This window comes from Arvicola amphibius, chromosome 12 (assembly GCF_903992535.2).
Source record: "Arvicola amphibius chromosome 12, mArvAmp1.2, whole genome shotgun sequence".
Taxonomy (NCBI): domain Eukaryota; kingdom Metazoa; phylum Chordata; class Mammalia; order Rodentia; family Cricetidae; genus Arvicola; species Arvicola amphibius.
This window is the reverse complement of record NC_052058.2, coordinates 5465210-5477973: the sequence shown is the minus strand read 5'-3', so window position 1 is coordinate 5477973 and position 12764 is coordinate 5465210. Positions and strand designations below refer to the sequence as shown.

Below are 12764 nucleotides of genomic sequence, written 5' to 3'. Positions count from 1 at the left end.
AGCTTTTTAAACCACGCTTTCTCAGGGGCTTCCCTTTTGCTGTCCCTCTGCCTCCTCCAAGTTAGAAAGTGCACTTTTCCAAAATTTCCAGAGCCGGCTTGCTTCTGGGTGTGAGAGGAATATAAAGCAGAGCCACCCCAAAAGGAAGAGGCTTTAGACGGTGGGGTTCTACATCTTGGAGTCTTTGGCCATTACTTTAAGCGCCAAGGGTGGGGCATCTGTGAAATGTGTTTGTTTCCGGCCTTCTCTCACAGTCTGCGCTGGGTATCATAGTTGTTAGTGTTTTCGAGACAGGGTCTTCCTGTGTACCCCAAGCTGGCCTTGAACCTCTGGTCCCCAAGCCTTGGCTAGCCCAGTGAGGAGGTCACAGTGTGTGCCACCCTGCCTGACCATGGTGGGTGATGCTTGATGGGACAGTTTTGGAGGCCGCTTTCTGCACCATAGAGTGTTTGTTTCCACGATTTATCCATCACCTTCACCCAGGTTTGGATCTTTTTGGTGAATGTGTCTGTAATAGTTCGTGAGAAGCCACTGGAACCTTGTGGGGCAAGGTCGACAGCGGCTTGAGCTATGAAAAGCTAGGAAGTGAAGCGAGGGCCAAGTTTCATGTCCCTGGACTCAAGGGTTTTATGGAACATGTCTGTGCAGGAGGCCTTGTGTCTCCCCATCGTGGTCTCTGGCTTTATCTGTCTAAGGAAGCTGCGGTTTAGCCCACTCCTCACACAGGTGTCCCTCCACTGCATCCACCATGGTGCCCCCGCCACTGTGTCCCCCGTCACTGTGTCCCCCCGCCACTGTATCCCCCCCGCCACTGTGTCCCCCCGCCACTGTGTCCCCCCCACCGCCACTGTGTCCCCCCGCCACTGTGTCCCCCCCGCCACTGTGTCCCCCCCGCCACTGTGTCCCCCCGCCACTGTGTCCCCCCCACCGCCACTGTGTCCCCCCCACCGCCACTGTGTCCCCCCCGCCACTGTGTCCCCCCCGCCACTGTGTCCCCCCGCCACTGTGTCCCCCCGCCACTGTGTCCCCGCCACTGCACCCCTTCTCTGCACCCCTTGCACAGCACAGCGGCTGCCTTTCATTTTAAACGTGGCTCAAGAAGAGTTTTGAAAGGTCATTTACGTGGCTCTGTGCACAGGGAAGTTGGAAAACGTGTTTGTGGTTAAATTTCATCTTCCCACTGAGTGTTTGGAAGGGGTCGTGATTTGAAAATGTGCTTTTAAATGCTTTCAGTCATGGGTGTTTTCTTCAGCAACTGAAGGACTTGAGCTTTAGATCTTACAGAGATGTTTTATGTTTTTAAAAGTGGCTTGGCCTGTGGATGCGACACGAGATCCATGGAGTTCAAACATTTGTGATCTCAGCTCCTCAGGAGCCCAAGGAAGCATAGCGAGACCTTGTCTCAGAAATATTAAAACAGACCGAAGAAACTAACAGTTACATTTTTATCAAACAAAGCCCACTTCCCTCCTGATGTTCTTTCAGGGGAGTTGAGAGAAAATAGTTTAAATCTCCCCCTCAGGACTCCATCCACTTCGTATAGCACCTTCTTGGGGACACGACAGCCAATGTGTGAAAGCCAAGCTGTGTCCCCACGGTTTGTGCACAGGATGAACTAGTTCTGTCAATTTGTCCGTCCTCACACCCAGATCGGGGTTGCATAGTTCTGTGAGGTGTGCTTGGGAGTCTAAGACTGTGGAATGCTGGAGAAATTCCAGAGGCTATTGGTAAACACGGCGCTGGCAGTTAGCTTCGCTTAGCGATTTCAGAGCTCAGAGTTACGTGGGGGAAGTAAACACGCGTCACACAGTATGGGAAATAAAAAGAAGCTGCTCATGGGTAAGGCTTGGATTTTACTTTTCTTCTCCCCAAAGACTCTGCAGGTTCATCAAAGAGTAGTCGATTAGACTGTGTCTGGTTGACACTCTGGAACTCTCTCTACTTATTGCCCTGTTTAAGGATTTATTTGATCAACCAAATGTAGGATCAGAAACCTGGTTTTGTTGTGTGTTGTACACGGAGTTTTCTTTGGGCCAGCAGCTCACACAAAAAAAAATGACAGGGAGACTTAGTAGTAATCATGGGAGCTCAGCCTTAGCTTAGGCTTGTTCTTCACTAGTTCTTATAACCTAAATTAACCCTTACCTTTTAATCTATCTTTCATGAGGCTCAGTTACCTTACTCTTTACTTCCCAGCCTGCTTCCTCTCCGTCTGGTGACTCCGCCTTCTTCTTCCCTGGGTTCCTGCTGCGTGCAGAAGACCTTAACCCCAAATCCCACCCACAGCTTCTCCCTCAGGAACCTAAGGGTGGGGTGGAGTGAAGACTGCATTGTGTTGGGAGCTTAGAAGCTCAAAGTAATTGCCGATTGGAACCTCCTGGAATGTAAGACCAGCTGGAGACTCTAGATTCTGAGCTGTGCTCCTGATTAAGATAAGGGAATCCCAGGGTCATATAACCCCTCCTCCCTCCCCCCAGGATGGCTCTTGAAAAGTTGTTTATGCTTCAGGTGTCAGAATCATGGGATAACCAGGTAGATGCTGAGCTGGGAGAGCCCAGGGCTCAACCGGATTTCCTGTTACAAGTTGACACTTTCCACGTGAAAGGGCTTTCTCCACAGGGCTGATGAGGTGGTAAAGTGCTTGTTTGCAAACTCCTGCGCTGTCTTATGTTGTTGCACAAGCCTAGCACGCTGTGAGAGGAACCAAGAGGGAACTTGACTGGATGGGCACAGTGGAGAGGGTGTGACTTGACATTCATCCTTGTCTCAGGCCTGGGGGGAGGCAAGCCTTGGCTCATTGGGAACTCCTCTGTAGCTCAGGTCGACCAGCAGTCTCTCAAACCAGCACCCACTGTGAACTGTCCTGTTCTTTTCTTCCTCCTCTTCCTTCTCTTTCTTCCTGGATTCTTTGAGATAAAATCTAGGTATTAGTCTGTGCTGGCTATGTGTGCATCAGGCTGACCCCCAATTCTGTGATCCTTCTATCTCAGCCTCCCAAGTGTTGTGGTCACAGGCTTGCAGCACCAACCACTGCAGGCTCAGCCTCCCCAGTGTTGACTGGCAGCTCCACTGCAGGCTGAGCCTGCAGTGTCTTCACAGATGCACAGACACATTCCCACTTTGGTCAGGGCTGCCTTTTCTAGGATGCACCGAGGAATGGAAAAGGTTAGCAGCTGAATGAGACAACGTCACTGTTTCTCTTGGAAGGAATCCGAGTAGCCCCATTACATTTACTGTTATTATTAAGTAAAAAAGTTGCCTTGACGTCATTGAGCAGGCCTCTGCAGCCTGCAGCAGGGTGCTAAATAGTCTGAGAGCATCGCTAACTAAAGCTATATTTTTTTTATCTTTCAGTTTTATTTTTAAAATGATTTGTTTTGCTTTAGTTTTAGTTTTCGGGTGTTGCTAGTTTTTCAAGGCAGGGTCTCACCGTGTAAGCCTGACTGGCCTGAACATTGCTGTGCACACCAGGCCGACCCCAAACCTGCCACCTGCCTCAGCCTCCTGAACGCTGAGATCAAAGACCCAGCCTGTTTTATTAAGTATTGTATATGTGTATGGATTTGTGCCTCTGAGCACAGTGTGTGCCCATGGAGGGCAAAAGAAAGCATCGGATCCCCTGGAGACCAGTTACCATGAGCAGTTAGCTGCTCAGTGTGGATGCTGGGAACTGAACTCTGGTCCTCTGCAAGAGCAGGATGTCCTCTAATGTGCTGAGCCATCTCTCCAACACCCACGAAACTTCCCTTTTTAAAAGGACTTTAGTTTTTAGAGTCATTTTCAGGTCACAGCAAAACGGAGCCAAAAATGCAGCTCTCCTCCAGCATAGCCCTTGGCTCCCCGGCCCCACAGTGATGTCCCCCGCCAGAGTGGCGCACGTTTTAAAAACGGATGAGCTTGGCGTTGACAGGTCATTATTCCCTTGAACCCGTAGTTTACCTTGGGGTTGGCTGTGATTTGTGTGCATGTGCACAGGTGTGATGTGTGTGTCCATGTACACTTGACGGTTTGCACATGCCACACACCAGTGTGAAGAAGACAGCCTCAGCTATCAGCTTTCCCCTGTCACCTCATCTGGGGACAAGGCCTCTTTGCTGTTCACCACAGCACATGCCAGCTTCCCGACTGCACGTGCCGGATTATCTGCCTGAGAGCATCTAGGCGTGTTCCTGTCCCAACTCCCATCTCGGTGAGGACCCTGATGTGGCGGATGTGCATGGCTATGCCTGGCTTTACGTGGGTTCTAGTGATCTGAACTCAGGTCCTGATGCCTGTGTGGAAACACTTCACCCATCGGGCTACCCACCCCACAGCCCCCACTGTATTTTTTTTTAAATTATTAATTAATTAGAAAGGTTACTTTTAATGAGATAAAATTAGATAGTTCCTGTTTTAAAAATAAAAACTTTAAAATAGAATGAAGATCGTGGTTAAGATGTTAAGATTGCTTTCTTAACGTGTTTAAAGGTTACTATGGTGGGTTCCATAAGGCCATCTGCATGCGTGTGTTTGGCGTTGTTGGAGCATCTTCTCTCCCCACTTCTATCAGCCTCCTTTATTCCCCCTGTGCAGCCACATCGCAGCTGCTCCCACGTATCCTGTGAGTGCGTGGTTATATGTGTCTGCAGAAAACCTAGCAACCGTGCTTCTCTCCTGCTTTCTTCATCCCCCACAGTCTAGCTCTGTCCTTCTTCACAGCTGAAGGAAACCCATGGAGAAGATAAGTCACCTTTACATTGCCCATTTCTGCTGTTGGACACCCCATTAGCCCCATAGGGAGTGAGGAGCATTGTGGTGAACACTGGTGTGCGGTGTCTGTGATGTCGTCCGGTCAAATGCCCAGGAGTGACAGATGTGGCTGGCTCATAGGCAAGCTCCATCCGCTGTTGGTGTCTCCGAGACACTTCCATACTGACTTCCATAGTGTTTAAACTAGTGTTTGTTCTCATTACCAGTGTATAAGGGTCCCTTCTGCTACACACACACACACACACACACACACACACACGCTCACACACACGTCCCGCTGCCCTTTCCTTTGTGGGTATGCTGTCGGCAAGTGCTTTTACACACTGAGCCATATCTCCAGCCTGTTACTTGTTTTCCAATGATGCCATTTTTAGTATGGCGAGATGCAGCCTCAATGTAGGGTCTTCCTTCCTTCCTTCCTTCCTTCCTTCCTTCCTTCCTTCCTTCCTTCCTTCCTTTCCTCCCTCCCTCCCTCCCTTCCTCCCTTCCTTCCAAAATTGAAAGTGTCACAAACACATTCCTTTCTATGTGGCTTTTAGTTCTGTTTTGTTTGTTTGTTTGTTTTGTTGTTGTTCTTTATGTGACAAAGCGATTGTGGAGCCGCAGAGAGCCCCCCCCCCCCCGAAGCCCAGCCAAGGAGCCTGGAGCCAGGCTCTAGACTGGAAGGGAGGTGTCAAAAGTGGTCCAGCTGTGGAGGACAAGCAGGTGCTGTGTGGCACTTGTGTGATGGTTAAAGGCAGACCTTGGTGCGTGAGTGATCGTTTCCTCGGGAACTTAAGAACCAGGGCTCATCCACTGGCCATGAAGTGGTCCACTGAGCAGAGTTAAAGCTCTCCCATTGTGTCATAGTGTAGGGTAGCCTGGGATCATCCAGGTGTCACATCTGCCTTTGGTCAGGACTGCCCACAGTTCCTCCTAGAAGCACAGCCCTGTGGCCCTCACTGCCCGGAGTGGGTGTTACGGGCTTTTCATTGAGGTGAAGAATGTATGTGGAAGAGACAGGAAATGCGTTTCTGGCTTTGGGTACGGGGTGTCAAATCGCGCTGATATTTTAACCCCAGGTTAATTTGTTCAAATAAGCACCGATGATGTTGCTTGCCGAGCTCCTTCAGACCAAGCCTTAAAGCCTTAGGTACTAGAGCATCATCTATGTGGGTAGGCACTCCCCTTTAACTTTCTGTCATGAAAGTATTTAGGAGGCTGGAGAAGCAGAGCAGTCCGACAGTGTCTCTATTCAACAGCTGTCAGTCATGTGTATGTACACCATGTGTTTGTGTGTATATACACGCATGCATGCATTCATACCATTTAAAAATTACAGGCATCATGGCATCTAGACATTTTTTTCTTTTCTTTTTATTTGATATGTATGGCTGCTTTGCCTTCATGTATGTCTGTGCACCACGTGTGTGCCCTTAGAGGCCAGAGGAGGGCATCGGATCTGCTGGGACCAGAGTTACAGATGGTTGTGAGTCGCCATGTGGGTGCTGGGAATTGAACCCATGTCCTCTGCAAGAACCATCAGTGCTCTTAACCACTGAGCCCTCTCTCAAGCCCCCATCCTGTCGGTTTTACTCACGATAGAGCTGCTGATATCGCCTAACTTCTCCATAACTGCAACCCCACTATCAGAAACCACAGAAAATGGCGGCTAGAGAGACAGCTCAGCAACGGGCTTGCAGGTGTGTGGACTTGGGTTTGCTACCCAGACCCACGTAAAAAGGTCTGCCGGTTAGGGTCCACTCAGGAGCATCCTTGGCTTTCTGGCCAACCGCTGTAGCCAGTCAGTGAGCTCCATAATGAGGGAAGAAACTTGTCTCAGACAAAAAATGTGGTGGAGAATGATCAAGGAAGACACTGCCCTTGCCCTCTGACCTCCATAATCAGTGTACATCTGTGCATGCACACACCGGGATGCTGCACACACACAATAAAACCAAGAAAATTAGCAATGATCTAATACTCTCTCTCTCCTCTCTCTCTCTCTCTCTCTCTCTCTCTCAAATTTTAAGCTTACCTTGCTGCTTCCTGACTTTCCCAATCCTGCCCTTTCCCCCAATTGGATTTAATCAAGATCAACAAACCCCCTTTATTTTTCCCAGTTTCTCCACTTTTTGCCTGGGAAGCAGCTTGCATGGGCTTCTACCCTCCCTTTGATATTTGTTTTTAGTTATTTACTTGTTGAAGGTCCAGACCAATTCTCTCGCATTTTTTTTTTCTGTTGAGATTATCTTGCAAATCAAAGATTCACAAAATCTTTTATTTTTATTTCTTAACTGACATAGATATTTTCTAGAGTCCATGATGCCAGGTTATTCTTTGACGGTAGACACCTCTGAAGCCTGTTTGGGAGGTCATCACCAGGACAGCTGAAAAGTTTAGAAAGATGTGGAGTTCAGCCCCACAGCCCCAAACAGCCCAAGACAATAACTGCCTTGCTGACACTCTTCGCTGCGTGCGCATTCTGGTCGTTTTCAGAACAGCAGTTATCTGGGGAGTTGCTATTTCACCATCTGTGTGTTGTGTCATGCTGAAGAGTGTGTGGAGAGATTGTTTTGCTAGGCTAGCCGGGTACCAAGCCAGCCACATTCCTTCATAGGTGTTTAAGGGAGACACACCCAGATGTAAAGAGCCTGGCCCAGGAAGAGGAACAAACATACTGGTGTCCACAGAGCAAACACTTCTGTCTGTTTAAGGCTTTCTTAACATAGGCATCGACTCTTTAGCTTGCCTGTCCTGTGCTTCAGTAAATCGAGGGGAATTCATCAGTAAACACTTATGATATTTTGGCTTCCCATCTTCCTCCCCCCCTTCCTTGGGTGGGTCCCTCCATATTTTCTGTCCCTATCAGGAGATCAGATTGGCGTGGCTTGGAAGTAAACATGATACTCTGCCAACATAAAGTGGTTTAGAAATGTTAATCTATTTTACCAAGCCAGCATTTCTAGCCATACGTATTTTAAGCTATCATAAAACATGTACCTGCCATGCTCAGGAATGTGCCGAGGGCGAATATCAAAGCCTGCCGAGGGAGGCTGGGAGTGTGTTTTGCTGTGTTGTAGGGTTATACCCTGACAACCTTCAGGAGGCCTGGGGTTCTGGCAGGGAGTGGCTTATAAATATCGCAGACAGCTCCTTTATCCATCGACCAATTCCTGCAGGGACCAGTGCTCCCTATGTGTTCAGTCAGGAGCGGTGCCGTGCCAGGATGGATGAGGGGCTTGAGCTGCTTGCACCTGCCTGAGTTAGCTGTCAGTCGTCCAGCGATAACTCTCTGAGCCTAGCAGAGCAGGCAGCCGTATGGAAAAGCTCTCTGCTTGTTGCCGGCTTCTTTGAGAGAAGTTTCCAGGGCCTCCTGACCAGGACATCACTGGTTCAGGGCGACGGTAAAGCCATTTTGCTTGGTATTTAATGCTTGCATTCTCCGCGTTTGTCATGTCTTTATTTTCGTTTGCTGGGACGTCAGGAGCCTGTCAATCTTGTCACAGTAGGTTAAGCAGTCTGTAACCGGGGACAGGGCTTTTGTACCAATTCACCTATAAAGGAACGGAGCCGTGTTTGGGTGGTTCCACACATCTGTCTTATTATTTGTTGAACAAAAGGACACAGTAAGATTTTTAAGCACACTATTGAATCTGTATATTTTAGGGAGTAGGGATATAGCTCGCAGGGAGAATATGGGCTTAGCAGGGAAGGCCCTGGATCTGCTTCTCAGTGCCAAAACAAAGGTGGCAGTGAGAATTCTGTATTGTAAATTAAAGAGTAGAAATGATCTATGTTAAATGTATGCTGTCACCATTAACATCATACATTCTGAGTAAATAGTTATTAAAATAAGTATTAAATCATTAAAAAAAAAACCCTGTAGAAACTCAGCATCGTGGAGGGGGGGAGCAAGATGAAGTAAATGTTCGGTTCCTCGAAGCTCCGGAGCCAGCACCTGTGTTCCTCGTTGTAGATGTCTTCATGTGTGTGGCAAGACACACGCGTGGAGCTCAGAGGACAGCTTGTGGGAGTTGACCTTCTCCTCTGCCATGTGTGCTCTGGGGGCTGAACTCGGCTTGCCAGGCTTGACGGCCAGCACCTTTCTACTCCTCCTGCAGAGAGGGGCCCAGAGAGGATGGGGGTGTTAGCGGGAGTGTGGGGTGCCCCGGCGTCTGGAGGGGCTGTGCACCTGGGATGTATTTCTTTCTGCTAAGCCTCTTCTTCTCGGGTCTTCTCGTGCTTCACCCTGATGAGAGCGGGTAAGACATGTGGTCTCTCACAAGACACTCAGAGCTGCAGCGCTCACAGGCGCTTGAGTCTGAGCCTTCACCCGCCCGGGTGCTCGTGTGCACACATGTACACTGTATTGTGCACCATCGACAGCTTCCCTTCCAATCCAGTGAGTAATCACATTGCCTCTCTTTCCTCTACAGCCGTCCTGCAGAGGGCCTGATGGACATGGACACCCTTCCCCTACCTTAGTGTGACCGTTCCAACACAGACCTACTAAGGCCATCTAAGAGGTGCCTTGCTAGGAGAGGAGGGAGGCGTCCCCCCGGCCGCAGAGCCATGCCTTTCGGCCTGAAGCTTCGTAGGACTCGGCGCTACAATGTCCTGAGCAAGAACTGCTTTGTTACGCGGATCCGCCTGCTGGACAGCAATGTCATTGAGTGCACTCTGTCTGTGGAAAGCACGGGGCAAGAGTGTCTGGAGGCCGTGGCCCAGAGGCTGGAGCTGCGAGAGGTGAGTTGGGCACGTGTCCCTGTACGGGGACAGGAGGCGGGGGTCCTGAAAAGAGCCAGCTATCTGCTAACGTGTCAGCATCTGCCGTGTTTTTAGCCTAAGCATGTGTTTAGAAGAAACTGCTGTTCTTAGTGGGCGTGACCTGACGGAGCTCCAGTGGCTCAGGCCACCAGTGCTGATGTCAGAGGGAAGGGCCCTCAGCTGGTACGGGGAAGTGGGTTTCCTCCTGTTTCCCTTGTGAGATTTTTACAGGGAGGTAATAATGAGAGACTTTTGCCACCAAAGCCATTTTTTTTTCCTCTTTAAAGCGGTTGAGTGGGTAGTTGGCATTCGGGTTTGATGGCTGTGTCACAAGGAGAAGCAACCCACGTTTGGGTGGCTACAGCTGCCTTTTGTTTGTTTCTCTATTTCCCCCTTACAAAGAAAAGGAGCAAATAGCATGGAAGTAAGAGTGACCCACAGACATGGGGAAGCATTTTTATTTTGTTTGTTTTTTCGAAACAGGGTTTCTCTGTGTAGCTCCGGCTGTCCTGGAACTTACTCTGTAGACCAGGCTGATCTTGAACTCACAGAGATCCATCTGCCTCTGCCTCCTGAGTGCTGGGATTAAAGACATGCACCACCAACACCCCGATGAAAAATCATTTTTTAAGAATTAAAAAAAGATTAAAATGCACATGCATGCGTGTGTGCGTACGTACATGTGTGCGTGCGTGTGTGTGTGTGTAGCCTAGATGACAACCTTGGGTGTGTGTGTGTGTGTTTAGCCTAGATGACAACCTTGGGTATCCTCCACAGGAGTGCTGTTCTGGTCTTTTGAGACAGAGTCACTAAGCCTGGAGCTCACTGAATTGTCTAGACTACAGGGATCCTCCTGTCTCTGTCCTGACCCTTCCAATCCCTGGGACTCCAAGCCTGCCATACCCCGGATGTTTGTGTGGGTTCTGGGAATTGAACTCACATTCCTGTGCTTGGATGTTACGTATTTACTGCGGAGCTGTCTTCCTATCCCCAGGGAGAGCAGTTAAAACAGGTATTTGTTTCTTTGAGCTCAGTGCAAGCCATTCTTCTTTGTGGTTTGTTCTGGTTTCTGAGTCAGGGTCTCACTTTGTGACCAGTCAGGCCTCCTACGTGTGATCCTCTTGCCCCAGACTGCCAGCTGGGGTCACAGCCATGCACACCACACCGGCAGGTCCCCAGGGTGTGGCTGCTGTGGCAAGGTGGCCCTCATTGTTTCATCTCCCAGGCCTTCAAGATGAGACTCTTGTAAGGAGTCCGCGCTTGTGCATTTTGAGTCTCGATGGCCACATGACACGTTGGCTGGTGGGCAACCCGTGGGCAGAGAGTAGCCTACACCGAGTGACCCAGGAACCCTGAGCCTCAGGAAGCTCCGAGACACCTGGGATCTCACTGGGGTTCAGGGGACAGAGGAGACTGATGATCACGTGCCACACCTGAGGTCCATCCCTTCTCCTTTCAGCTTCTTCTGCAGGGTGACCATAGTTCTGTGGGAGGCTTTTGTCCCTGAACACCTCTGTGCCCGCTGTCCTTCGTGTTGGTATCTGGGTTTAGCATTCAGGTGGGCTGTCTGCTCAGGATCATGCTCATGGGCAGCCGAAGGTTGGCCTCAGCAACCAATCAGTGGAGCTGGTTGCTGACCTAGGAGAACAAACTCAGAAAAGTCCTGGCTGTGCTGATGGCAGGTAGCTAGCTGTCCTTTATTTTGTGGTGGCATTTTGGGGTATACATATTTACACATATGCAAATTCCTATAAAAAATAAAAACTTAAATTGTATAGCACTGGAAAGAAAGTGTTTTTGCTCTTTGAGTATTTCTATTCCTGTTGCAAACAAGTCATTCGTATGCATTGGATCATTATAATATATGGTAAATAGCTATAAGGCATTCATATGCATTGGGTCATTATAATATATGATAATTAGCCATAATGCATTTATGTGTATTGAATCATTATAATATATGGCAAATAGCTATACATGCAGGTAGGGTTTGTTGTGTTGGACTTGGCTCAGATTATATTCTGAAGCTTATTTGCAGAGTGACTGTGGAGAAATTAATGACCCTGTTTGGCCTGTGTTTCCTGACCTGTAAAGTGGGAAGAGTGATGCTCACTTTGTGGTCCTCTTGCCAATCTTAAAAGCCATTCTGTCTGGAGATACGGAGTGCTGGGTCCACTAATCCATAACTGCTCACACTTCAATGTCTCTAGAAATGATTTTTATTAAATAGAATTGAGCAACTTCCTTAGGACTTGCTAGATACTGGGGAGCATTAGAAGGGTCCAGCACTTAGGTAACAGGTGAAGACTGAATGCCACCTGCGCTAAGCTTATCACAGAGTAGGGCCAGAATGGTGCCTGTCCTTAGCCATTCAGTGCATAGACCCGTGTGGGCCAGGGGTGAAAGCCGGCCCGGGAGGAGACTAGGGTGGCCGAATGGGCACAGTGCTTGCTGCATGAGGGTGAAGGCCTGACATCAGTTCTCCAACACTCACATCAAAGGCTGAGTGTGGCAGCGTGTGCCAGTGAGCCAGAAATGGGGTGTGGAGACAGCTGGGTGTGTCTCCAGGGCTCAGTGGCCAGCCAGTCTAACCAAAGGACTGAGCTCCAGATTCAGTGAGACCCTTTCTGAGAGTAAAGCTCACAGACATACTGTGATGTGTCAGCCCTGGCCCCCATACACACTGCTTGGGTACACACATCTGAGTGCACACACACACACACACACACACACACACACACACACACACACACACGGCCTCCGTGCTTTGAATCTGGACCTGAAGCCTACGTTAGGCATTCAGGTAGGAAAGATGAAATGTCGTCCTCTGCAGAGAGGAGGAAATCAAGAGCAGCCGCCTGCGCTGGGGAGGGGGGCGAGGGGGTAAGTGAGGGTGCGGTAGGGCTGGCAGAGTGTGTGTGTGTCGGGGTCTCCTGTCTACCAACAGAGCTCTGGGGAGCAGTGAGAGGTCGGGGGTACTGGGGCACGTGTGCAGTACTGGTTCCTCTCTGCCAACCCTGGCTTCCCTCTGAGAGGTCAAAGGGCAACCCCAGATGATCCTACCACTACCTCATCAGCCAGGATGAAGGGAGCAGTTCAGAGGCTCCTGTCACGTGTGCATTGTTGCGTGATTGGCAGCTCAGTGTTAAGGTGTGGTTCAGCTTTCATGCTGGCTTTGTGCTGGCGGCCCTCAATGGGTTTGTCACCTCTGAGCAAATCGCTTTCTCCTTGGGTCTTCACTTTCATCCCTGTGACAGGTAACGTTG

At 49.5% G+C, this 12764-nt stretch overlaps 1 protein-coding gene across 1 annotated transcript in view; it reads left to right on the top strand.

Moving 5' to 3' along the window:
• Window positions 1-12764, top strand: part of Ptpn14 (protein tyrosine phosphatase non-receptor type 14) — a 132825-nt gene that overhangs the window by 44872 nt on the left and 75189 nt on the right. Inside the window, exon 2 of the mRNA XM_038349581.1 lies at window positions 9168-9477. Coding sequence (XP_038205509.1) covers window positions 9304-9477 — 174 coding nt within the window. The 5' untranslated portion in view covers window positions 9168-9303. The remainder of the gene's footprint in view (window positions 1-9167; window positions 9478-12764) is intronic.